This window comes from Gavia stellata, chromosome 10 (genome assembly GCF_030936135.1).
Source record: "Gavia stellata isolate bGavSte3 chromosome 10, bGavSte3.hap2, whole genome shotgun sequence".
Classification (NCBI taxonomy): Eukaryota; Metazoa; Chordata; class Aves; order Gaviiformes; family Gaviidae; genus Gavia; species Gavia stellata.
This window is the reverse complement of record NC_082603.1, coordinates 33,391,334-33,417,157: the sequence shown is the minus strand read 5'-3', so window position 1 is coordinate 33,417,157 and position 25,824 is coordinate 33,391,334. Positions and strand designations below refer to the sequence as shown.

Sequence of the window (25,824 nt, the reverse complement as noted above, 5' to 3'; positions counted from 1 at the left end):
GTTGAGTAACTTCACTAGCTTACTCATCAGATCCGTTACTTCTTGTTATGAAAGTTAGATAAATACAAACCAGGTTTTTATAAACCAAAGCTTACAAGAAAGAGTTTAGTCAAGTTCCATCTCTCATGCCTTTTCGAAATATTTATTTATTTATTTATTGAGGTTGGACAGGTAATTAAACATTACAATACACCAGTACAAATAAGCAGCACTGTGTGATCTCTTCTTTGTAATAAATCTATGAGGAGTAAAAGTATTTTTGCATTTTTTCCGTAATTAGCACATACTGTTCACAGTTGTTTCACTCTGAAAAATTACAGTTTAAAACCATTTTCTGTATGGTTGCAAATGCTGAGATAAAAAATCTATACTGTACAAGGGTTAGGTAAGATATACAAGTCAATATGACTCAATGTAACTTCAGAATTGGGGTCTTTGTCAGTCAACACTTCCACAGCCAGCCAGCCACAAGCATGTCAATAGTCCTTCTGCCTTATAGTTTTCTGCAGCTGAAGCTAAAGAAATGTGAATGTGTTCTCGGGAGCAGGACCAACACTGTCACATAGGTTGTGCCTGCAGGGTTTGTTGGTTGGTACCACTGACTCCATTGGAGTTGCCTCCCACAGGCAACTGTATTTGAAAGGTGTTTTGTCACGTGCTCACTCTGTCTTTCATTTAATTTCTTAGTTAGGTGTAGTAAAAGGTCACAAAGGGATGGCTCTGAATCAATTTCAAATGAGGAGTAAAGATCTCTTCTTTATTTCAGTAAGCTTTGAAGCTTAGCTCTTAACTTTCAGTAAGAAAGTGTAGTTCTTAAGTTATTCTTCAAAGTGTGGTATCTAAAAGATTAGGTCTGCGCTGTGGCTTACGTGATGTCTGTATGAGTACAGTGCTTCAGCAAAGACTGCCCTGAGCTACGCTGCTGAAAATTAGTCTGGAAATACACAGAACCCTAAAATGGGGAATTGCCCGTCTTTCATTTGCTCGTAGAAACATACCACAACAATAACATGAACCAAACATCAAATTAGTTACTTTACGAAACAAAATTTCTTTTTTTCCCTATAGATTAGTACCTAAATGTCTTCCGTATCATTTTGCCAGCCCTTTGTTTACCAAAACACTTTTTGTGTTCCCTACTACACAACCCAGAAACGAATGCAACAGCCAGAAAACCCATTCCCCCAAGCAATACTATCTAACACGTGAATAGGCAGCTGATTCCTAGGCCTTGGAGTTTCATCCTGGGGAGGTAACAGCTCCACATAAGTTACAGCACGTTGACACTGGGGCTAGGGCGAATGAGAATACTCACCAAACATACTGTAAGACCATCGCAAATGCCTCAGGGTTTATGTATTGGAGAATATGCCATACAGTGTATGGATTTAGACATGCATCTGCTATTAAACATGACATGAACTTCTTTGATGTAGTAATGTTCAGTATATATGTTCTGAATTAAAATGCATCAGGTTGAGCATTCAGTCAAAACTTTTTAAATCTGTTGGGTGTATCATTATTTTGGTTGACTTGAGCAAATAGTATCTTCCTTTCTTAGGCTTCCAGTATAAGCCCTTTCTCCTGTCTAGTCTTCCTCTTGACCTTGGTGCGACGTATTTCCCGTTAAGATTGGTTTCCTCACATTCACTGTGCCACCAGCCTCCTAAGGAAAAATATTGTAATGTCAGTTACTGGCAGTTGTACCCTAACATACCATGCTCAGTTTCCGAGTAGACAGCTCCCATTTGCAACATAAATCTTCCTTAGACCAGTTCTAGCAAACGTGACAATTACCCAGTATACTCAAATGAAACGGTGCTTGTATGCATGCCCACTTATGCTTGCAAGTTGAGGGCCAATACAAAGAAGTTGTGCTCACCATTATTGTCTGCTTCACATAAAAGAAGTGGTGCGTAGAAAACTGCACACACAAATGCTGCCACTGAATTGGGACACTTACAAAGTTAGCTCCACACTTTCATGTTTCCCATGACCCTCTGCAACTGTCTTTGATTTGCTGATATTTTTCTCAGGTACAAAGAGTTAAATCTCTGCATCTACAGGAGGCTGAAGAGCCTTTAGTAAACAAATTCTCTTTTTTACTGGCTGGTGTCCTTAACCACGAGCTTAAATTGTAAGCCCAGTTCTGCTGGCAAAGGACTGGCAGTGACTCTGCTAGAAATGAAAGTTTAGCACTTTGGAAGTCATTGGCCATCTGCTTTATGGTCACTAGAGCCGAGTAACGCTCTCGGCATTGTTTCAGACATTAATGATTTTCAAGGCTAGAATGACGTACAAAATGTTTGTTGTATGAAGTAGGTGTCTGGAGGGCAATTGTGTTTCCTGTGGTTTAATCATTAATTGCTTTTTCAATTGTTTGCTTTTTGCTATAAACTGGTAAAACATAAAAGCATCATAAAACCAAAGAATTAGGAATCCTTTAACCAAATTATCTTCAAGGAGAAATATGTCTTCAGCCTCACATCTCTCTTGCTCTTTTGAGTGATTATAGCATGTATACTTGACAAACAGCTAAAATCTCCTTCTGAATGGAAACTCACCGTCATTCTTAACTTTTGGTTTGTAGTCAAAATGGAGTTAAGAGTCAGTTTGTCTTCTCTTTTTTTGCAAGGAGGGATTAAACAGTCCGACCTAGGGCTGCCACACTAGAGCAGGCATCAGAGGAAGAACTGCCTTTTACTTCAGAGCTCAGAATCTCATCCTGGGCTTTTATTTCAACCTGTGCTGCTAGTTCTGTTTCTGATGTTGGTCATCTGCACAGCCTCGCTCTGCTTTTGTTTTACCTATCTATAAAACAGAAAGGTGATGCCTCATTGCAGGACCCTGCTGTCTGCCAACGAAAAACATCTTCTGCCCTTTCCTGCAAGCGGAAAGATGCTGCTACCTTCTTTTTTCTGTATCTAAAGCCAGGCTAGTATCAGTAACTACCCACTAAAGCATACTACCATCCTTCATGTAACAAAGAAACTGCCATGGTCATATACCCGGCATACTGGTACCTAGGTAGTTTTCTGGACAGTTGAAGTCATTTATTATGTCCACGTCACGGCCTGCGGTTGAGAACCGCAGTTCTGTCTGCTCCGGCAGCGCGTTGGGGATGCTCCCGGAGACCCGTGAGAGCTGGAGAGTGTAGTCTGTTTCAGGGCCTCCCAAGCTGAACGCATACTCGATGTAACGTTTATTATCTTTCCAGTCCTGCAGCTCAATCCGTAAGATGTAGTCCCCTTGTTTAGTAATGGAATAGGTCTTGTTCAGGCCTAGCCAGAATTCCTCTGCAAAGTAAATGGATGCCGTTAATATGGAACTAGGCATGAGCACACTTACCATGTTTTTCAGATCTCTAGCCCATGCCTCAGATAGCTCATTCACCTTTAAAATACCAGTATTTGAAAATATGTGTTCAAATAAGCTCCGCAAGGTCAGAATCAAGAGATGTCAGAGGTGAGGATTAGGGGACAGAAGTCACCGGGCAGAGAGTTAGTGGGGAAGGGGTTATGTGATAAACTTTCCCTAAAACCCTGTATTGCTCACACCGCTATTGAATTTGTTTTTACAGATAACCTGCGGGTAGTATGTGTGAAAATATAGTATTTAAAAGGATTTATTCATTGCATTAATTAAATCAATAATACGAGTCTTGGGGACTGTTGATCTTTTCAGAGGTCCCTTGCTACATTCTTTTTGTTTACCTCGTCTTAATTGCACACGGGTGATCAATAAAAGCAAGAGATATAAATGAACTGGAGCTTCTCTCTTAACTTTCCCACCTCTTGTGAAACTCTGAAAGGGAGCTCAAGACATTTAAAACATGCATAATTGGAACTGTGTGACAAATGAAGCAAGTGACATACATAAAACCTAATTGCAGTTGTTGTATTTTTTAAGGAAGGAGCTGCAGAACTAAACTGAGGTTTTGATACCCTTGTGTACAAAGTGAATTTAACTTGAGCATTTTTCTTTTGCTAGAGTTCTTGATAGTTAGTTTAATTAGTTTCATAAATTATATTCATTAAGTAGCTTATTATCAGTGCCACTGGTATCGGTGCACAATAGGTAATTGCCACATGTAGAAATAGTGTAGCTGAACGTGAGTGCCATACATGCAGGTGGCATTTAAAGCAATAGAAGACAAGGTGGTTGAATAAAACACTGCCACAATTTACAGGTAAGGAGCAGTAAGTAGCCTGTTATATCTTATCACCTTAGAATATGCAGCACAGAACTGAGTAGGACATAACTGAGAGTGATGCAATCCTCTGCAAAATCTTTCTGACACTGAAAAGATGTGGCTTCGTGTCGGTTTGGTATATGGGAATTGGAGGCCAACTGTAGCATTCAGTATAATCAGAGAAACTATACAGGTAAAAGTCTACCTCAATTGTGAGCTACTGTCCCAAAATGCGGGAAGGGTTGAGATATGGCAGATCCCTATAGTAGAAGAGGTAGAAGTAAGTGAGGTTTTGATCTGTGCTGTGCCTTGAAAGTCAAAATATTTTCTAAACAAAAGTAGACTCATCTCATTGTACGAGAAAAATAGGGAAAATCTGGATGGGGAGGCTGTTGGGCAGCACTTGGTGCTACAAATCCTTTGGAGTTGATGATTTACAGGGCAATGTGGGTGTTTCCTCACCCTCTCCAGCCATGGAGGGGATTGGCCACCGCGCGGGGAAGCCGGAGGTGTTTGTGCAGGGGAGCACACCCAGCCTCGGGCTCTCTTGAGGTTGGAAAAATTGGGGTGGTGGTTTTAAGGAAAACATCATTGCAGAAAGTTTGAGAGAAAGTAGTGACAGCAACCTGGTGAGGTTTTGCCTTTATGTGTATACTTTAAAGGCTTTTAGGGGGTGCTTTTATGAATAGTAAAATCTTGATAATTAAAATAGCATTTAAAGCATTGTGGCCTTGATTCAGCAGAAGTTTCTAAATACACATTTGAAGGTATGTCTTTGAGAATTTTACTGAGTTACATTGTCTGGTAAGCACTTTCTGGTGTTCCACTAATTAGGTAAGCTGTTCAGATTTGATTGCAGGTTTTGTCTGCTGTCATGCGAACACCATTAATTAAGAAGATTCAGCCTCTCAAATCAACTGATACAAAGAAAAGACACCAAAAAAAGCATTTTTACCATTGAGATCACCAAAACCATTTGCATAGGCATCCCAGGTTTGGTTGAAATCTAGTGATCCATCCACTCTTTTCTGGATTACGGTCCAGGAACTGCCTGTGAATGTGAAGAGGAAATAAGTCACAAGCCTGGCTTAAGTGTTTAAAGCATTAGAGAGAAGATGGAAAGTAACAGAGGCCATCAGCCGCTGACCTGCAGCCTGCTCTGCTGTGGCTGCCCTTAAGCAAGCTCGCTCTCTACTGCAGTGAAGAAGAAAATGGGTTTGCGTTGAAGGTGGCTCCATATGAACCCCACTTGCTCTTCATTTTGCAACAGACCTGACTGCACATATAAAGCCTCTCAGCTCTACAGAGAGCAGAAGCTCGACTCATCTTGGCCTTGGCCTTATTAACTGTCCATGAGTGTGCTCTTGGGCGCTCCAATTTTGAGGTAGAATGAGTTAGCCTAAATCTTCATGAAAGAAATTCAAGTGAGCACAGCTGAACAGAATACGGGGCTGTTCGAGTGTCCTCTGCCACGCTTGCAGTGACTTGGCTCACTGTGGTCTCATTTTGTTCAGCTGCCTTAACTGGGTTTCATTTGTTTATGAGGGCTGAGAAACACAAACATAGAGAAAATGATAAAAAAGAGATATGAAATGTTCCAGACATTCGATCAGATTGTCACACTCCCTCTACTGATAGTGCTTGACTGCTGGGAGCGCAACTCCCCAGAAGGTACGAAGTGTTGAAGGCCGTGTCCACGCCAGGGTTGCAGTGGGGTCTTCTGACCAGGTCATGACACCCTCGTTTCACCAGTTTCAACAAATGTAAGCAAAGGAACTTTTTGCCCAGGGCAACCCCGTGCCGCTCTGTTTACACATCCAAACAAATCACATGGCCCTGCCACGTTTGCACCAGCGCGTTCCCAGGCTCTCCGGGTAGCCGTGGCAAAGGGACCGTGCGGGGAAGCTGGGCAGGACACGCACAGAGCAGCACTGCAGGATGATGCATTGCGGGGTGAAAAAACCAGGGAACAGTGAACTGGCCACACGATGTGTGATCTCTGGGTAGTGGCAAAAGGAACAGACAAATGGGTTTCCTACAAAGATAGAGCTTGGGCAGGTGCTGTGCATCCTGGTCCATGACAGTTCTGGACCTATATGGTACATAACTGACTCAGCCAAACATGACACATGTCTCCCAGACTCACCTTTTTGGATTAGTTCGGTATATCTAAGTCTCAAGCAGTAACCCTTGTTAATAAAACAAAATTACACTAAGGTATTTATTATTTACTGTTTGCTTTTATTTGGAAAAGCTATTCATTGTTGCGATATAATGGCATTTATAATTGCCATTTTCATTATCTATAGCTAAAGGGGCTTGGGTTTTTTAATATACTTCATTTATGTCACATGCTTGAAAGTCCTTTCCTCGGTATAAACAAAAGGTGAGTCAAGAATGAAAGCAGCATTACGGAGACTTCAGGGTATGGGAAACCTGAGTTCAGAGCACAGACAGGCCAGTAAGAGAAGTCAAGAGGATACATAAATTGTGATAAGTTTTTGCGTACTTTGGGAGGAGACACAGTTTTTTGGCTTATAAGAAACTACTCGTGAAAATTAGACTGTTGCTAGCACAGCTGTCTTACCGAGTTTCATTTCACAGTAGACATTGAAAGCTTCTGAGCCGTTGGGCTTAATAGTGTAAACACCACTGGACCTCATGCCGCTGTTATAAAGAGCAGTGCAGTCAGGAGCGGCACCTAGGAGAGCAAACAGCAGACAATTACAAATCCTGTTTTGGATCTTTGTAAATTTTAATCCAGCTTTGTAACTTGAATTTCTCTATGGGATAGAGCCAAATCAAAAACTAGAGCAATCTTTTTGGTAATTTCGTTTTACAATAAATGTCACGAAATGGACAAACTGCTTTGGACTTGGTAGTATAGCTGCCAAGTTGTATGTAGGTTGGGCCGCCTATATTTTTTAAGTTAGGTAAGGTTTCAATTTAGGTAATTTTGGAAAGTTTGTAAGGCCTAAGACTAGACTCTGGCAAACGGACTTTCCTACCCTTTGTAAAGTTCCCAATAAATACCGTTCCCGTTGCTGCCATTTGAAAATGTCTCTCAGCTTTAAAGAAAGCTCTTCTAAATCTTAGAATTAGGCAGTGTGAAGTAGATTAGTTTTCTGTTCATAGTCTCCAAGACAGGTATTGGCAATGCTAGAAGTGTCACAAGAGGATGGTCACAGCACGTGTTTACAAGGGGTGATGGAGGCTGAAGGTTGTGTTACAGGATTACTGCGTTACGGGTCATTGTTCCTGTATGTCACCCCAGAGACAAGTACACGTATAGTGGGGCTAAGTAGATGATGATGTTTTTTTCCAAAGCAGGAAATCTCGCTCCTTCCCGTAGCGCTGTATGTAGCCTAAGAGTCTTTTGCTTTTAGTCTTTGACTGTTAAAAAGCAATGCAAAACTTTCACAGAGAATACTCCGAATGCAATGTATTACGTACTCACGTCTAAGAGATAAGGACTCACCATCAGATTTGTATGTTACAGCTGTGGCATTGTGCACAGGAAAGGGGATGGCTTCTGGTTCTGTTTGCTCCCCCGTGAAGGAGTTCTCCGCAAGTTCCTGGAGCTCTATGTGGTTTAGCTGAAAGAACCGTAATTACAGGCTGTTAATTTCCCAAGGCTCTGAAATGATGAGATTCATATATCAAGCCGAACAATGTCATGCAGAGAATAATTTTTCTTGTGCATGTAATCCTGTAGAATACCCAATTTACAACATAAGAATAGCTTTAGAACCGCAGTGGTGGATTTCAGTTGCGTGAATGTCAGCTGTGCCGCTGCTCAAACAAGGTAGGATTCATGAGGCGAGTAAATGACCCATTCTCAGGAGGTGCACCTTAATGGGCAAACAGATTTAACTTATTTCCTCAGGTGACATCACTTAGACAAATAATACCAACATCTAAAGAGCACAGAACCCACAGTTCCTTAGGCTGAAATGCATTTTCCTTTTATAGCCACCTCTTAGGAATAAATTAAATATGAGCATGTCAGTTATACCCAGTGTTATGGTGACACATGTTGAACTGCAGAACGTGGTTCCCTATTGGAGTGACTATAGGAAAAGAAGATAGAGGTAGAAAGTAATGATACTTAGAAGACCAGTGGGAGAACAATAATATGATAGATAATAAGAGAAAAAAAAGAAAATTAGTGGTCAGAAAATACAGCAGCCTGGTGTTGATAGGCAATATTTCAAGGCTCTGTTCTTGGTCATTGCGTGCCCTGGCCATAGCCCTCTGCCTGGCAGCACAGCAGTCTCTCACCCAAAGAGGTACCTGTTTGCCGTCAAAATTGTTTATACCCTCCTCGACACCCCCAAACTGTGAACAAGAGGGATGGCTGACCTGAACGAATGGGCCATTGCTTCCTTCAGTGTTACAAGAGATGACAAGTTCTGAAAAGAGAAGTAGAGATGGTTCCTGTACCTTGTCTTCCAGCTCCATTATTTGATTGTGCTGTCTGTCGAGTTGCACGTGCTGGTCCTCTACGATTTTGAGAAGTTGCTTGATGTGGTTGTCCTGCTGCTCCACGAAAGCCTGAGGACAGGAGGGGAGGGAGGATGGTTGCGGTTAGAAGCAGCAGAAGACCTTCACAGTGGCACTACCTCCATAACTCTTGTCACACGACCGGTTTTGAGAGGCACAAGCCATTTGACGTTGCCTTTCCTTTTCCAAAAGGTTGCCTGCTTTGCCTCTGAAGGGGGGAATTTCTTTGCCTCTGAAATGAATACCCATTGTATTTTGAGATGAAGTACTGGCAGCTTTGTAGACCTTTTTTGTTGCTATTTTCCTTCCATTTTCACGTCCGGAACAATTACGTTCTGTGAAGTTGGCCCTTGATTCAAACTAGATGTGTGCCACTGATCAAAAAAGGGAACAATTCCCAGCATTTAGGGTATTAGCTTGGGATTTGGGAGATCTGGATTCGTCTTTCTGCTCTGACACAAACATCCAGCATTTTCTCACACAAGTTGCTTAGCCTTTTTATGCTTCTGCAAAGTACAGTTAATACTTCCTTTTCGATAGGAAACCTTATACCCACCTAAATACTTGCATGTATTGACGTTAAGTCTATTAACACTTGCAAGGTTCTTTGATCCTGGAGGTCATATAGGTACTATGGATGTCCCTCTTGAAAGGTTTAAGCTTCCTGTTTTTATACTGAGCAGGCAGTTCCTAGTGCATTGATTTGTAATCAGATAATGACATACAAACCCATGGGCTTGGTAATCACATCGTTTTCCTGATCGCAAAAATTTTTTATCATTATTATTACAGAATTTCTTAAAACTGATTTGCAAAAAAATACTGAAAAAGATACAGAGCCTTGTAATTTCACAATTCTCTCACTGATTTCACTGGGGAATTTTACTGCGAAATAAACAATATGTCAGATTAAGACACTGATTCAATTCAGATTATCGCAGTGATTTATTTCTCAAAATACACAGTAGTACTACAGTGAAGAGGAAGGGAAAACATGAGCTTCTATTGCGTAACTACTGACAATAGCATTACAATTTACTTTGGCTTTGTGTGTCAGGGGCTTTCACAAGTCTACTTACTTTGAGTGAAGAAATTTCTTTTGTCTCTTGCATGGAAGGCTGGATAATGGCCAGTTTTGTGACTTTGTCTTCCAGTCCCCATACTTTCTCTTGCAGCTGGATTTTGTTTTGTATGAGGTCTTCAATCTTCGAATTCATCTCCTGTGAGAGATTCTTTATCTCTTCATTGTTGATTTGCAGTCTGGCTGTAGTTTGTCTGAGCTGTTCTTCTTCTTCTTTGATTTCACTAGTTTGCAGTGAGAGCTCATAAAAGGACCTATCAAAAATGTAAAGTTTTTGAAAGATGTCATTCATCTGCCCCTTTGTCTTATGGACAAAGTCTTTAAGACCATGGCCAAGCTGGAGGAGTCCATTGGCTAAGATTCGGACGTCATCTAGCATGGCAAATCTTGATTTTGTCTCGGGAGATGCAGCGGAATCAAAGGAGGAATAATCCTTCTCAGCTCTAGCTGAAAGAGCAAGTGGGGCAATGAATAGAAAGACTAGAATGATTTTCATGTTTTCTGGTCCTGATACTCTTTGGTTGTTCAGGATGCAGAGACTTTTCCTACTAACAGTTTTTGCTGTCTGGCTGTTCTGGGTTGAAGAATTTGATCTATTTATACTCCTCTTCATTTTAGAGGAGGCAGACCCACGAGTTGATCATTAAACTGTGTGTATTTGAACGAATGTAACCCCTCGAATGTAGGTTGATATCTGGGAAGATAAAACTGAGACGGACATGTTGCTGATTAAACTGGTTCTGAACTTTTCCATCTGCCAGACGTTCTGTTATAAAATGTTATTGATGACATAGTGTTTTTCACACAGCACTTTTTAATAGATTAATTTTGGGTCATAATCTTGATAAGGACCTAAATTGCTTCTTGTTTGTGTTGTATGATTCCTTTTATTGCCTCAGGAGTCTAAAAGGGTTTACCATACTTAAGAGCACTGGACGCTGTATTTCAGGTTGTGCAGCTCCTTGATAAGCTATGGAAGGGCAAAATATTCCCAGATGATTCACACAACTTGATTCTCATCTTGTACCATTTTCTGATGTAACTCATTGTGCTGCAGTGGATTTACTTGTCATCTAGTTCAGATTAAGTGAGAAAGAGGGAATTAGGTCCAGAGATTGCCTGGATGTGATTCTGCTATGTTAAGGTTTGTGCAGTAGTTTACACCATATAAAACTTATTTTTTAAGAGCTGCTTTCCAGCGGTGGGTGAGATAAATAATACCTCGCGTACATTTCTCACCTTACCATTCTTCTTACTGTTTAAGATTCATACTACATAAAGCAAGTCTACAAGTACTCTGAAATAAATGTCCTGTTCTCCAGTGGGTCTCTGCATGGAAGCCTGTATGTTTTTCGAGTAGTGTTGCAGTATGAATGAAAGGTATTTTTCTTTCTAGAATCACCCATAGCAATCCAAGAAATCAAAATCAGTTCATGAATAATATAGTCTGTACTTTGGAGAGTTTTCAGGTTTTTGCTAGATTCTTGCATGTTTTGTAATTCTTCCCCTGGACTTGTTGTTGTTGTTCATGTACATATGCACGTATGATATGAAGCATCAATAGAAAAATTGTTTTAAAAATGAAGTTGTTATCTCATACATTGAACTTTCTGTGTGATGAGGGTTGATAATATGCAGGTAACCTCCACACCCATAATTAAATAACATGAAAGTATTTTAGATCTCCAATTAATTGGTGGAGAATATTTTGTACCAGTATGGTTTGGATCTGATTTACTGGATTATGTGCACAAAGTATAGAAGAAAAGCAGGAGCATGTAGATCATCAGGCCTGGCACCGGGAAGAATGAGGATTCATTCAAAGACAATCTGCTGGCATAGAGTGGAAGCAAATGTAGGACTTATCCTTAAATACAAACAACAATCACTATTCTATACCAGGAAGCAGCAATGCATTTTCACAACCCAAAGGTGCAGTTCTGTCCCGTAAAAACCCAACCCAGTAATTTCTCGTCTTGCAAGGTGTCCCACTGCAGCAGACAGTCTTGAAGATCCTCATCCTTGTACGCTGCTGAGACCAAGTACCGAGAATTGTCTCGTAGGGAACAAACCTGTGAAGGCAAAGGGATAAGTAAGATTTCCCTTTTCCTGCTCTATTTCAGATATTTGTGAATTCACAGCATCATAAAGGGCGTGACCGATGAGGAATTGTCTCTCAAGCATAATTTTAAAACACTTGAGCAAAGCAGCAAAGTAATGATTTAAAAAACCCTGAACACTGAGAGTTTTGAGGATTCTGGCTGAGGTCTCAGCTCTGGCTGCACCGTGCAAAGAGTCAGGGAACGGAAGGGGAGGGCAAGGGCAGCGCTGTGCCCTGGCGCATAGTGCTGCCAAGGGTCAGAGCAGCCTTTGCTTCATTTGAATTGCAGCTTGTGGTTAACCGGCTCTTCGGATACTTTAGCTGGACAGTCCTTTTGTCTTTCAGGACAGACTGAAGAGCTACAAAGAGGCTTGAAATACGTGCAGGTCCATGCAGATACCACAATGTTCACCTAGTTCTATTCAGTTCTCTGCAGTTTGCAAAAAGAATGGCTCTTACCAACTAAACGCCTGTCTGGTTCTCTGTTGATGACTCTTGTAAAGCCACTGTTAGCTGAGCCTGGCCGGCTGAGACTGGGCTGTATCTGCTCACTGTTGGCAGATATAACACATGGCGGCAAAGAGTTATTTGCTTAATTACTCATTTGAGCCTGGAAGGCTATAGGCAAGCGAGGAGTTTGGTTATGGGCTGTTCGGTATGGCTCCTGTACGTCCATTCACTTGCTGATCATTTGTTTTGCATTGAATATTTGGTGCATTGATGAAAACGTGATGGCTTCTTCATTTCTACAGTGACACAAGTCACTCATTGGAGACTGACTGGTTGAACACATTCAGGATGTGAACAAGCAGCCAAGAGGTGAGCGAAGTGCTAAGACTTCTTGCTGTGTCACAGAGCTCATGCCACTCTAGGCGAGTGGTGGGAGCAAAGTTGTTTTGTGCAGAGAAATGAGAGGGAGGCAAGACTGTGCGTTTTGTTTCTTCTCTGATGTTTAGAGAGAGAGCAGTCCACAACCCAAGACCACCAGTGACTGCACTGGAGCTTCCGACAGCTTGGAAGTTATACCCATACTTACACATGTTACTCTGTGTTGGGAGTTTAGATTCAGCTTTATTATGGTTGGTGCTGCTTATTCAATGGATAAATATTACATTGGCTTTGGCCAGTGGGGAGTCTACTGTATTCCTAAATCAGGTGCTTCTCAGCGGTCGGGCTGGGTGTAGGTGTCATCAGGCAGAGCAAAGTAAAAATATTCTAGTGTTGCAGTTGAGAAGCTCAGTCTACATAGAGACACAAAATTGAACAGGGACTTTTGCTAAAATGAAACGCCGTTTAATCTTTCTGCTTCTGCCTTTTTATTGGCACTGTATTTTAACTCCAAATGTAAAAGTCTAGCAAGTAGAGCTCAGATGATAATGATTATTTTAATTCTTAATTTTATTGTGATAATGAGTGTTTTTCATGATTAATTCTCTGGTTTGCATGGCATAGGGCTTTATTCCAGAGATCTAGCTTTGACAAGGTTGTTTGCTTTCACAGGGGATGTCCATGAGGTTCTAATGTATGAGAAACTGTTCAGTGGAAGGCTATCATGCCCTATTAAAATACACATTTTTTCAGATTAGTTTCTAAAGAAACGTATCAAATCAGTATTTACTCAACTCTACTAAAAATCTGTTCAAAAAAGCGTTAGAACAATTAGGGTTATTCATGGGACAGTGATCAGCCTGGAGGGTTTGCATTGAGTCATCATTCCTGCAGCATTTTCTCATTTGGTAATATCAGTGGGAATGTATAAAGAGCTGTTCAAATGAGTTAAAAAAAAAAAAAAAAGCACTTGCAGGATGTGGACTGCTCTTATATTGTACCTTTGTGGGAAGTTCTTAGGGTTCTTAACACTTTAACTCTGAAAAGTTTGACAGTTTTTGCTTTGAATGGTAAACCAAGATATGCAACACCTGATAATCCTATTTATAAGTACTTCCAGTGTTTAAAAAGTAAGATAAGCATGTGATTTTGAAGGATTTGTATTTTCTGTAGGGAAACTCGTTGGATTGTCACTTACGTAGATGAAGTTTAGGTATGGTTTCTATCTGGCCTGACACTGCCCAGTAATAGGGAACAAAGTCCAGCCTCGGGCATCTGACCCAGGGATTTTGGGCTGCAAAGCTTGAAGAACTGGTTGCAAAATTAAAAAAAAAAAAGATACATACTTTCTACAGTCTATTTTAAAGTCCTTGAGTGGCTTTGGTTCTACAGGGTTTCACATGAATAATTTTCTGTTGTTTTAGCTATTTCTCACCATCAAAAGAAGTCTTTCTCAGTTTTGTTTTAAATAGTTTTGAATTTTCCCTAACCCCATCACCGCCAAAAATCTTATTCTTAGCTTAGTCTTCAGAAAAATATAGGAAGTTACTCAAGAAATAGCAATGACCAAGCGATTGGAGATGAGACATTTCACCGGGTTTCTACAGCTTGGGAAGTTCCTGCGTGTCGCCGTGCACTGCCCATTCCTGTGCCGCAGTTGTCGCAGCTCAGCTGACGCACGGGAGCTCAGCAAGCTACGGGAGCTTGCTTGTGCTGGCGTGCTGCTCAGACATGACACGACCCTTTAGAAAGGTTTGTTTTCCAAAGGGTAAAGGCATTCAAAATGCTCTGATGTCAAGTATTAAAAAAGCAGAGGTAGCTGCCAAGCACATTTCCATATTAATGCGAGTGCCAATGAAGTCAGGCAGTGATAAGTTCACTACAAAATACCACCCTTAGATGTCACAACAGTCACAGAGTCCATAAGCAAAGCAGGACACAGGAAAGCAGAGGGGAAAAAACCTTCTGGTATGCTTAAACCATAAGATTTGGGGGCTGTAGAAACCCTAAGGGGGAATCCTGCCTCTGAGAGCTGTTAGCCCAGTCAAGGAAAGATGTATATAACAAACATGATCCTGAAGATCTTTCACGCACCTGGGTCAGCCTGAATAACGGGCTTTAAATGATTTTTATAGTAGGAATAAAGCAAAGAAAAAGGTCTCAGGGTTTTACTGAAAAGGGAAATTTTCATAATAGTTAGACATTCCCTCTAAGAGTTAGCATCAGCTCTTAATGTTTTAATACCTTTATGAAGGATTTTGCAAAATGGCTGCAATCATGTTACATAAATATTTAGAGGAGTGCCTGGTGCCATTATTTCCATGGCTTGGGAAGCCTTTGCACTTTAGCAATTCATTTTATGGAAGTAAAAGTACTTTTGAGATCTGTTTGAGATAACAGTATAAGCTTTGCATACATTTTGCGTAGCATTGTAATAAAAGCTCCAGACACAAGTCCTTGGGTTTAAAGCTTCTGGCTGAAACTTTTATTGATAGAAATCTGTGAATAGTGTCATCACAAAGTAGCTGTTACGTGGAAGCATAAGGACTAGCGGTCCTTTTGTTTAATCAGTGTATGCTTAGCATGGTTGTTGGTGTTGCAGTGTTATTTTCATGGTCAATACCATCTCCTCCCTTCATACCTTCTATGGAGAATTGAACACTGATATGAGACCTCTCCACGATGTCTGGCCTCCCAGAAAGTTGCTCCCTCCTCTTGCTTCCCACTGTTTGTGTATAATACAGGGCTGGGGCTGTCCTCTCTTGATTCCTGAAGACTCCATTCAGTGCCATGCCACTTACTTTGCCTTACAAGCCCAGCAACTTCGATGCCTATCATCTCACCCGTGCGGTGAGGCAGCTTCTACCATCGCTTTGCACAGAAGTCTTGTTTCACTTTTTTCAGAGGATAGTGGCTACACCTCTGGTGTCCCACGAAGTCTACTGAGCCCAGGTATTTGTGCACACAAATAGTAAGATGAGAACTTGAGATGTAATGAATCAAAGGAGAGAGGGTAACAGAGGAGAAACCGAGAAGTCAGCCTCCCAGGGTGGCTGTTAGACAGGGGCATTGGTTCCTTCAAGAGACTTACAATTTCCTATCGGTTTTTCAGCCGTGAGTCTCTTTCCATGGCTCCTGTAACTGTGCTTATGGCAGACAGGAAGATCTGTGGCTTTTACCTATGTCGGGTAAGGTAAAATAGCGTTTTTCATTTGAGGTCACGTTCTGATGTGCAAGCGGGGGAATTTTTTCCCCTCTCTATATGTAAATTCTCAACAAAAGGCTGATGCCCGTAATAGGAAACCCTCTGGAGAGAAGCTGCCTGAACAGGAGCAAGCATCCAACTCTCCCTTGTCTTACAGTGGGATCTGTGCATCTGAACTCCCCTGAGCAACACGAGCTTCTTCCTGACGAAATGCAGGATAATTGCCCTTGGAGCCTTGGACGTGACAGGGGCTTGAAAGGCAGTGGAGGGGGGAACAACCTGTACGTTTCCTCCCGTGCTGGTTGTTGTGAATGCAGCTAAAGCCCTCCCTGGCATGTAACGTCAGCTGTAATGGCTGCTTGTAGGGCTCTAGCACCCTCTTTCTAGAGTGGCGTTGAATTGGTGAAATGTCTCCTTTGCTCGCAGCAGGCCAAGCCCTAGTGGAAGAGGTGGTAGGAGAACTGCAGGCTTGGTTTAGGCTCACCTCTGCTATTCAGCATAAATCAGTCCTAAGTATAAGATTGCCTTTAATATAGGGATCCTGTAGCCTGGCTTCACAAATACGTTAAATCCTTCTCTTAAGCACTAATAATACTTAATAAAAGTTTTATGAGCAATGTACATTCTAGAGTAAATTTTCATATCCATTTTCGTTTTAAAAAGGACATCAAGGAGCAAATGTATTCGTGCCAGAACAAAGTAATTTAGTAGACTCACAAAAACGGCACAGGCCCCCTCTGAAATAGTAAGAGAGCATTGATTAGGCAAAGCAACCAATGGGGATGGGATTCAAAAACTTAATTCACCATGAAGGGCTTGAAAGGGAAGAAATTCCCGTATGCCAGCTAAGCATATTCCTCTACCTGGAGGAATATATCCTTCACCCTGGAGGGGTGAAAAAGAGCCTGGCTTCATAATGCTGCCCTGTATAGCCTTCCAGAGCTATACAGCTGGACTGCTCTGTATAGGTGCTGGCCTGGAGGTGGTACCTTTTTCTTCAGAAGCTCTTAGAGAATTCCTTAGGACCAGCATTAGCCTGTGTCTGTATAGTTGGGAGTACCTGCGGGTATTGGGGAGCAAATGGAGTTGCCATCAGAACCAAGTCCTCAGGTGGGATTCATTTGCTGAAACGTTGATATCGAGTGCACATTCCGACAGCCTAGGGCAGCCCACCTTCCTTCCATCTGGTCCTCCAGGAGAGTCACCCACTGCTAGCCCAGTGCAGGTGTTTTGGATACCCATGGCATCTAAAAAGGCACCCAGGTACCTTCACTGAGCAACCAAATCACTGTTCTCCCAACAGTCAAAAAGAGGATCTTTCTGTTTTCAACCTACGGTTGCAGCGCTCTGTAGCGTCTGCTTTATTATGCTTAAAATGTTGTCCTGTTGTGCTCCTCACTGCAGTTTTCTGTGCCCATCTGTTGTCTCTGGGACAAGGAACAGTTGGAAACTACTTACAAATTGTATTCAGATTCACTGAATAGTTCCCAAAGCGGGATAGAGGGGAAGGGAACCTCTTTTACCTCCTGTCTTACAAGCCAGGGTTTGTTACAGAATTGGTTGCTTCAGTGTTTGGGCAAAATGCAACACGCCAGTCTTTCATCCCTGGCAGATGCGAGGCAGCAATACGAACCTCTCACCTAACCCTTGGGCTGCCGAGTAGCCCGTGGTGAGCATCCCTCTTGTTGGAGCCGTAGGAACCAGGCTGTCTGAGGGGGAATGATGCTGGTCTGGTGGGCAGGGCTGGGTGGGAGATGGATAGGGGATTTCCAGGCTGACCTTTTAAAGACGTATAATAATTCATACACTTTTCCTTGTTTGGGGGCAAAAGAAGGTGTATTTCCTTTGAATAATTGAGTATGTTGAGTGGAATGGTTCACAGGGGCTGCTGTCTTTTTTGTCTTTATAGGAAGATACAAGAGGTTTTCTGTGGTATAAATTACTTGCTCATAGGGCGTTGCTCGTAGTGGACGGTTTTGCTAACGTTGTGTGAATCCAGCTTGCACTTTCTTGGCAGGGGCTCAGCAGGGCTAAGAAAATATTGCAGAATTTTGCATCTTGTCACTGTTGTGTTTAAAGTAATCGTAGACTTGGAGAAACAGACCTGGAAGAGGCCTCCAAAATGTGCCCTCTCCCCCCATGAAGGTTGAGGTTGTCTGTAAGCTGATCTGGAGAGGTACCTGCCTTACCTGTCCTCAAAAGCTACTGGAAAATGGAGATTTCATACCCTCCCCAGGCAATTTGTTCTACTGCTTTACTAGCCTTACAGTCAGAACATCTTCCCTCGCATCTAACCTAAATCTCCCGCGCTGCAATTTCAGCCCATTACGTCCTGTCATATTCCCTGTGGATGTGATGATCACTTTATTACTTCGGTCTTTGCAGCAGTTCTTTAGATACCTGGGAGTATTGTCATTACCTGTGGCCCCTGTGTCATTACCTGTGTCATTCCCTCAAAACTAAACACTCCTGGTTCGGTCTGGCCATCCCCGCTGTTTTCCAGTGCTCCTGACTATTCTTGCTTCTCACTTCCCGAAGTGTGGTATTCAGGCATGGAACTGGAGACATCATTCCGAGTCATTGCGAAGACTTCGTGTCTGCTGAAGCTACAGATATCCACTTAGTTTAATCCATTTTCAGAGGAGAGCTGTAACCTGAAGTCATTGTGATATAAGATTTAAAGAAAAAAGGACAGGTCACAACAAGGAAGGTATTTAACAGGAACCAGCCACTCTGTGTTGAACAAATAAACACTTCTCAGTGCTTTTCTATTCATGTTTTCTTTCCACTTGAACTTCTTAGCTCATAGAATCACTAGTAAATTTTTAGATGTATTTTTCAAGCACCCTTACAAACAGGAACTATATCAAAGTATGATGGCAGTTTAAAAAATTGTGACTTTTGATGTCTAAAATAAGGAGTCATTATCAAATCGCTTGTATGGGTGTGCACTTACGATGAAGAGATGACCATCTGGCTAATGGAAAGTGTCAGACCCTTCACTTTGACCCTCTGCGTGTTTCCATAGAGGTTTAAATAATAGCATTAATAAATGTGTGAACCCACTCACGCTTACACGGAGATGCTCACTTGATGCATTTGTTTCTTGCAGGAATCTTCTTTACGTCTATCCTCAAAGCCTTAACTTTGCCAACCGCCAAGGATCTGCCAGGAATATCACTGTAAAAGTCCAGTTCATGTATGGAGAGGACCCAAGCAATGCTATGCCGGTGAGGGAAGTACTTTGTGCTCCGTGTGAACGCTGCATGCCGATAAGGCAGAGTACACATTGCAGTCGTAAAATCCCTGTGTTAAAGAAAACCTTGCTGAAATACATTTCAAAATAACAAGTTCAGGGGAATACAAAATTACAATATTTCAGAACAAAGAGTGCATTTGTATGGAGTTTGCACAGTAACAAGGTAGTAGCTAGTGTTTTAACCTGAGATGTTTGCAGTGGGCACCCTTGATGCAATAGCATGTTTGCTTCCGTGCCAAAAAAATTAAAGGTGATAGTTATACTTGTGCGCAGGGCCAGAAGTGATCAGCACTTGGTGGAGATCTGCGTAGGGGCGGTTACACTCATTAGTTCTTCAGCCATGTCTGTGTGCATGTGTAACTGGGATTATTAACATTGTGAACTCTTCAGTGACTGAGTAAAACGTTGCATATAAGTGACGGGGCACGTAACAAACCGATGTAACTGTACACAGCTGCACAGACTCATGAACGGAGCTGTAAATGTCTCTGTGGGATTATGGAACAAATTCTTGGTGCAGTTTTATAGGGGGATTTCTGTGGTTTTTTCTTTTTTGCAGGTCATCTTTGGCAAATCTAGCTGTCCTGAATTTTCCAAAGAAGCATACACAGCTGTAGTATATCACAACAGGTAAAACACATGACAGCTTGTGAAAGGACATGGCCCCATATGGATAGTATGAGTCCACCCAAAGGAAGTTTTACCAGTGTGAAAGTGGAGTAACTCACCAGTGCCTCTGTCTCAGTGTTAATTATTTAACAATTACTATCTGCATAGCACTCACAGCAACTGCAGTGTCAGTTGATACTGTCGTTAGAGTTTTGCGGTGACTAGGAGCCGGAGTCTTTGTTTGCTCTGGTACAAATCAAGAGCATTGTGTCAGGGGCTGTGATCCTGAGCACGTAGCCCAACTCAGCAGATGCTGTAAGTATGAGCTTTGAGTTAGTAGGCATGAAGATTCACGTTATAAACTCATGTTAGCATGTGCTTCGTGATTTTGCTGGAGCCTTTTAGACTTTAGTTACAAATTTTAAGTACTTCGTCTTGAAAATAATTTCATTGCAGTTGGGGTGAGGAGTGTTGAATCTGTCCTTAACGTGTTGATAGTCTTTGTAGCTGTACCAGGGAGAGAGGTACCAGGTAGAGAATCCTGTCCTGCAGGTTGGGGGTTGTGGCAGTCTCCACCTTGAGACAAGAGTTTATTGCGGATGGGGAGCAGCACAGTTCAGAGTGCCTGTGTGAGGAGAGGCTGGCCACTTTCATTTTTTGTGGACTGTAAATGCATACACAAAGTTTTTCCAGTCCTTGGTGATCAGAAAGTGAAGCTTTCATTGCTTGGGATGGTCCATATACTTCCTTCCCTCCAGATACTTTAACTCAGAGGATTTGGTCTGGAGCATAAAATAGTAAACCACACTGTTTGTATTGATGACTCAGCTGAGGGTCTGGTCTCTGCACAGATCGCCTGATTTTCATGAGGAAATCAAGATTAAGCTTCCAGCCACTTTAACCGATCATCACCACCTGCTTTTTACTTTCTACCACGTCAGTTGCCAGCAAAAACAAAACACTCCCCTGGAGACTCCAGTCGGCTACACCGTGAGTGTCTTTCAGTCTTTCAGCAGAGGATATATTCATAATGCATTTGTTTGCAATTTGTTTAGCATCACTGTCAAGTCGTACGCTGTTGTAGAATTTGAGAATTTGACAGTCAAGCTTGGAAAGTTCAAGAAAGCCTTAAGAAGTGTGTGGTTTTTTTTTTTTTTTTGTTCATTCCTTCTCCTTAAAGTGGATACCGATGCTTCAAAATGGACGGTTGAAGACTGGTCAGTTCTGCCTGCCTGTTTCATTGGAAAAACCACCACAAGCCTATTCAGTGCTTTCTCCAGAGGTGAGCTGTTCTTCATGCTGATAATCAGCAGGAGAATACTTCTGTTGGAAAGGGAAAGAGTGTGTGTCTACATATATGTGTGTATGTGTGTGCATGTGTATTTTTAACTCTTAGGTTATCTATTTCTTAAATACTGTTAAGTTTAGACATGTGTGTGTGTTCATGTGTGGGCACGTGTGCGTGATCGGACAATAAAATGAAAAGAAATGGCAATTGTAATTAGAAGGGCCTTAGCTTTGCTTTCTGTCACATCCTCGCTCATCTTTCTGTTAACTTGCAGGTCCCACTCCCTGGAATGAAGTGGGTGGATAACCACAAAGGGGTTTTCAACGTAGAAGTTGTTGCTGTATCATCCCTCCACACTCAGGTCAATGTTAAGAGCAGTCATTGTAATAAACAGAGTTTGATAGTCTTTTGACAGCTGAAATGCTGTCAAAGTTGATACTGTGAAGAGTATAATAATTACTTGTAGTGAAATTACAATCTCATTTTCAGTTCTGAGCCAGCTGACCTGTTATTCCACATTCTGCTGTGAGTATATTTGAGAAGTTCTGCTTAAAAATATGAGCGGTTTGGTCTCTATTCACAGGGTGTGAATGGCCAACAGTGTTCTCAGACCTCAGACTGTTGTGTTTAATACAACAGGTCTAACAAACAGTCCAGGCATATGATGTTTTCTTGTTTTTCCTTTTCCCTTCTGTCTCTTCTGTTTCTCCACGTATTTTTCATCTGTCTTTCTTTGATCGGAAAAGAAAGATGACAATCGTTTTGACTAATCATTTCAACTTTTGTTTTATTAATTCCCAGTATGTCATTTTGATGGGGTTTGTGTATTTTATTTGTGCTGTAAATAGTAACATGATTTTAGTGCATTTTTGTCTGTTTTTCTAAGAATACACAGTCTGTGGGTCCTCTAGTTTGGCACTGGCAACTTCTGAACTGATCTCAGTTGAATTAGACATATGGGCAGAGCTCTCAAAGATGCTGAGTTTCTGCTAATTTTGTGAGATTAAATGGTCAGATAGAAGAATGAGGGAGCGAATCCATGCATGAGGTACAAATCCATAGAAAGTGAAGTTACTTTTGGAGCGTCTTGCTGATCATTGGGTTTTTTTGCTTGCCTGTAGGACCCTTATCTTGACAAGTTCTTTGCACTTGTCCATGCTCTGGATGAGCACATGTTCCCTGTGCGAATAGGAGACATGAGAATTATGGAAAACAACTTGGAAAATGAACTGAAGAGCAGCATTTCAGCTTTAAATTCCTCTCAACTGGAGCCGGTAGTGCGATTTCTTCATCTCCTGCTTGACAAACTGATTCTTCTGGTAGTAAGACCTCCTGTCATTGCAGGCCAAATAGGTATTCTATTTAAGTTTTATAGAGAATTACATAGCTGAAAGTTTGACACTTCCAATTTCATCATATTTATGTAGAAATAAAAAAAGTCCATTTTTATGCTTTATTTTAGTGCCACTAATATACCACGTATCTTCAAAATAAAACATGCTGGCATCCAGATCAGTGGTGATATACCCAGGGGCAATATTTAATACAAAGGTTTTTAAGAATGACTAGTAACTTGGTGTCCGAGTTGAGACACCGGGAAGGGGCCTGACTTTCATGAGTTGGATGCTCAGCATTTTCTTAGCACCGGAGCCTGTTAAGGTTTCTCCATACTGACATTCAGAAACTAAGAATCTCATCCTTACTAGTCACCTTGGAAAATCTTGGAAGTAGGTAAAATAAGAAGATACAAATGCTGTATGTTCCTCTAGCTATTGTGGATCTGATACTGTCAGCATGAATAATCCTTCCTTTTGCTCCCTGTTTAGGGCTATGCTCTGGCAGTACAAAAAATCGCAAGTGGAAGTCAGGATTAGCTCCTTAGTATTTAAAATAGCAGTTGGGATTTTTTTTGTAGGAAACTTGAGTTTGGATGTGGTGTAATATAGGTGTTTAAGACTGCTTTAAAAATAGCAATGATTTATTTTAGAAAGGTTATCTTTCTGGGGAAGAATTTTGCTTGAATTTTTATTTTATATTTTAAAGCTCTTTCACTCTTCAGATGTTCTGTATTGGTTTAGTTTGTCCATATGAAGCATTGAGGACATTAGTGTCTACTTTTTAAAAAAACTAAGATTTACAGTCTCCAACTCCTGTCAGCTTCATCCCCAGTTTGTTTAGAATATCTGCCTTGGTCTGTGTGTAGATTTCTGTGCTCATTTTTAGAAGAGATTTTTTTCCAAAACAGAATGGAATTGTTCTTTTTGATACAGTTTATATTTTGGCTAAGTCTTAATTGGAGGAAATAATTAACTGAGAAAAATATGATAAATATCCAAAGGATATTATCCATCAATTAAACAAGGGCTTGATCTTGTTACCATTGCAGTTGATGACCACAGTTGGGCTGATTCCAGAAATCAGGCGTAATTCATTAAATTTGTTATTAATAAAAGTGGAAGCTTATCACTGCAACACCTGTCTTCCTGTCAAGCTGTTTATTAGACCTAGTTCAAATACCAGGTTCAGATTTTCATGAGAAATGCTTGCTATACTCTTAACAAGCTTCACCATTTATCCTTTAGAAGGTGGACGAAATGCACATTTACGATTTGCTCATGGTACTGCTGCAGTCTAAACCAAAATCCTCACTTACTACTTTCAGTTAACCTGGGCCAAGCATCTTTTGAAGCGATGGCATCAATCATAAACAGACTTCACAAGAACTTGGATGGAAACCAGGACCAGCACGGCAGAAACAGCCTTCTTGCTTCCTATATTTATTATGTTTTTCGCCTACCGAATACCTATCCCAACTCACCATCACCAGGTAGCTCTTTTTTCATTTCATTTCAAGTCGCAGTTTGTGAAGAGCAAGGAGAAATTGCTTGCTAGCAGGTGCTCTTGAGCTCCAACTGCATGGCTGGTTCCCTGCCAAGCCTGTTATTAACTTTCGCTATGACCAGTGTAGCCATTTACAAGATGAGTTTAATTACAGTTAGCCACGTCAGAGATTTAACTGTTTGATGATCTTAACAGTGTCGCTGCTGAAAGACCATGAGGCTAAATTATGGCAAAATACTGGGGTTTTTTAGTTTTGTTTTCTGTGGCAAGTTAGACAGATGTGGTACGCTCTTGGCCTGTCATGTTTCCCAGTCTCCTTCACTAGTACTTCTGTACTTTTATCCAGTTCCAGCAAAAGTTGAAACACTGGCAAAGGAGTGTGAAATACTTGAAAACACATGGCTGGGTACAGGAGGGAAACAAATGAATTCCACCCCTGCTGAGAACAAGGGATATATCTGCATGGGGGAAGAGATGGTGTGAATGACAGGCACAGAAAACTAGGCTTTGGAAGGACTGTTGTGCACAGCACTTGCTTCTTGCATGGAGTGGAAAACCTCTGAGAGGTGTTGGGAAGGTTGTATGCTTAAAACTGTGCCCAGTCCTTATGTGGTTTTCAAGTCTGAGGTCTGGAAAATATCCCTTTAGCTAAAGACATACCTCACACTGGTTGCCTAAATGCACAGGGAGCTTCCTTCTTGCCACAGATCAGTGGATAAAATAGCTTTTTAATCCCATGCCTTTCTCCCTGCTGCTTGCCTTGGAGAACCAGGCAGGGGAAGGCAGAGGGAAGATTTCCTTCTGGGCCAGACCTACTGGTTATCCAAAGGGTTTGCTGCATCAGGCTGGTGTGAGCAGCATGGGATCAAGGCTCTGATTGATGGTCTTAACAGGATGTTCTTTCCTACACCACCGTAGGTCCCGGTGGCTTAGGGGGATCAGTGCATTATGCCACCATGGCTCGATCTGCTGTCCGACCGGCAAGCCTTAACTTGAACCGCTCACGGAGCCTCAGCAACAGCAACCCGGATATATCTGGGACCCCCACCTCGCCAGATGATGAAGTTCGCTCGATCATTGGCAGTAAGGTATGCATGCACTGCTGAGGGTCTTGCAGGAACTTCAGCATCTTTTATTTAATCTTTAAAGAAATAACAGGGAAGTTTTTGTGATTTTTTTTTTTTTTTCCTATGAAAAGATGTCCTTACTAACGGCCCCTTCTCAGGCTTTTTCTGGCAGTTGCTGATAACACTACTGAAACTCCAGTCCTTGAAAATAGTTGCTGATCTCTCTGACTTGTTGGAGACTGTTCTGGCAGTGTTAATTCCACAAGTGTGGTGGCTAGGGGCAAGAGCCCTTCTGGACTTGTCTCCCCAAGACTAGTAGGACAAGAATGGTTTTCCTACCTCACTTCTCACATGGCCAGCAGCCGCATCCTCTGACCAGCTCTGTTATGTCTCCCCAAACCTTGCATCCCCTACCTTGCCACCCTGTGGTCCCACTCTTACCTCCAAAACGAAAACGCTCTCTTCTCCTCTGTGTTCAGCACTAAAGTCTGCTCAGATGCTTTCTCTACTATGTCCAGAGCCAGGTATCTTGCACACAGCAGGAATATTCCTAGTCCTAGACTATCCCTGCGTGGGCCAGAGAGGATTTTGGATGGTTAGTGAGTGAGCCGTAGTGCAGTCAGCTGAGCTGCAGTATGAATTTATGGCGTGCTAACTCCGCACCCACACTGACTCCCCAGACCTAAAAGTGACTTTCCATCATGGGCACATTAGTGCAGAGCATCTGGCACGGTCTTATTTTGGCTCCTAAGGGCTCAGTACATGCATCTCCTGCAGAAGGGCCTGTCCCCCTCTGGTGACTTCCAAGTACATAGAGCTGCTGCAGTCCCAGTTTGGGTGCTTCAGTTTT

At 41.8% G+C, this 25,824-nt stretch overlaps 2 protein-coding genes across 2 annotated transcripts in view; one reads left to right on the top strand and one right to left on the bottom strand.

Moving 5' to 3' along the window:
* Positions 1 to 25,824, top strand: part of DOCK7 (dedicator of cytokinesis 7) — a 108,566-nt gene that overhangs the window by 42,801 nt on the left and 39,941 nt on the right. The window contains exons 15-22 of the mRNA XM_059822223.1: positions 19,023 to 19,140; positions 19,729 to 19,799; positions 20,630 to 20,768; positions 20,959 to 21,060; positions 21,341 to 21,427; positions 22,188 to 22,419; positions 23,729 to 23,893; positions 24,826 to 24,995. Coding sequence (XP_059678206.1) covers positions 19,023 to 19,140; positions 19,729 to 19,799; positions 20,630 to 20,768; positions 20,959 to 21,060; positions 21,341 to 21,427; positions 22,188 to 22,419; positions 23,729 to 23,893; positions 24,826 to 24,995 — 1,084 coding nt within the window. The remainder of the gene's footprint in view (positions 1 to 19,022; positions 19,141 to 19,728; positions 19,800 to 20,629; positions 20,769 to 20,958; positions 21,061 to 21,340; positions 21,428 to 22,187; positions 22,420 to 23,728; positions 23,894 to 24,825; positions 24,996 to 25,824) is intronic.
* Positions 1,485 to 10,272, bottom strand: ANGPTL3 (angiopoietin like 3). The gene is made up of 8 exons (XM_059822125.1): positions 9,775 to 10,272; positions 8,636 to 8,746; positions 8,474 to 8,530; positions 7,671 to 7,788; positions 6,780 to 6,893; positions 5,148 to 5,243; positions 3,018 to 3,296; positions 1,485 to 1,663 (listed from the first exon to the last, which is right to left on the bottom strand). The coding sequence occupies exons 1-8, from the start codon at positions 10,270 to 10,272 to the stop codon at positions 1,485 to 1,487; spliced, it is 1,452 nt and encodes a 483-aa protein (XP_059678108.1).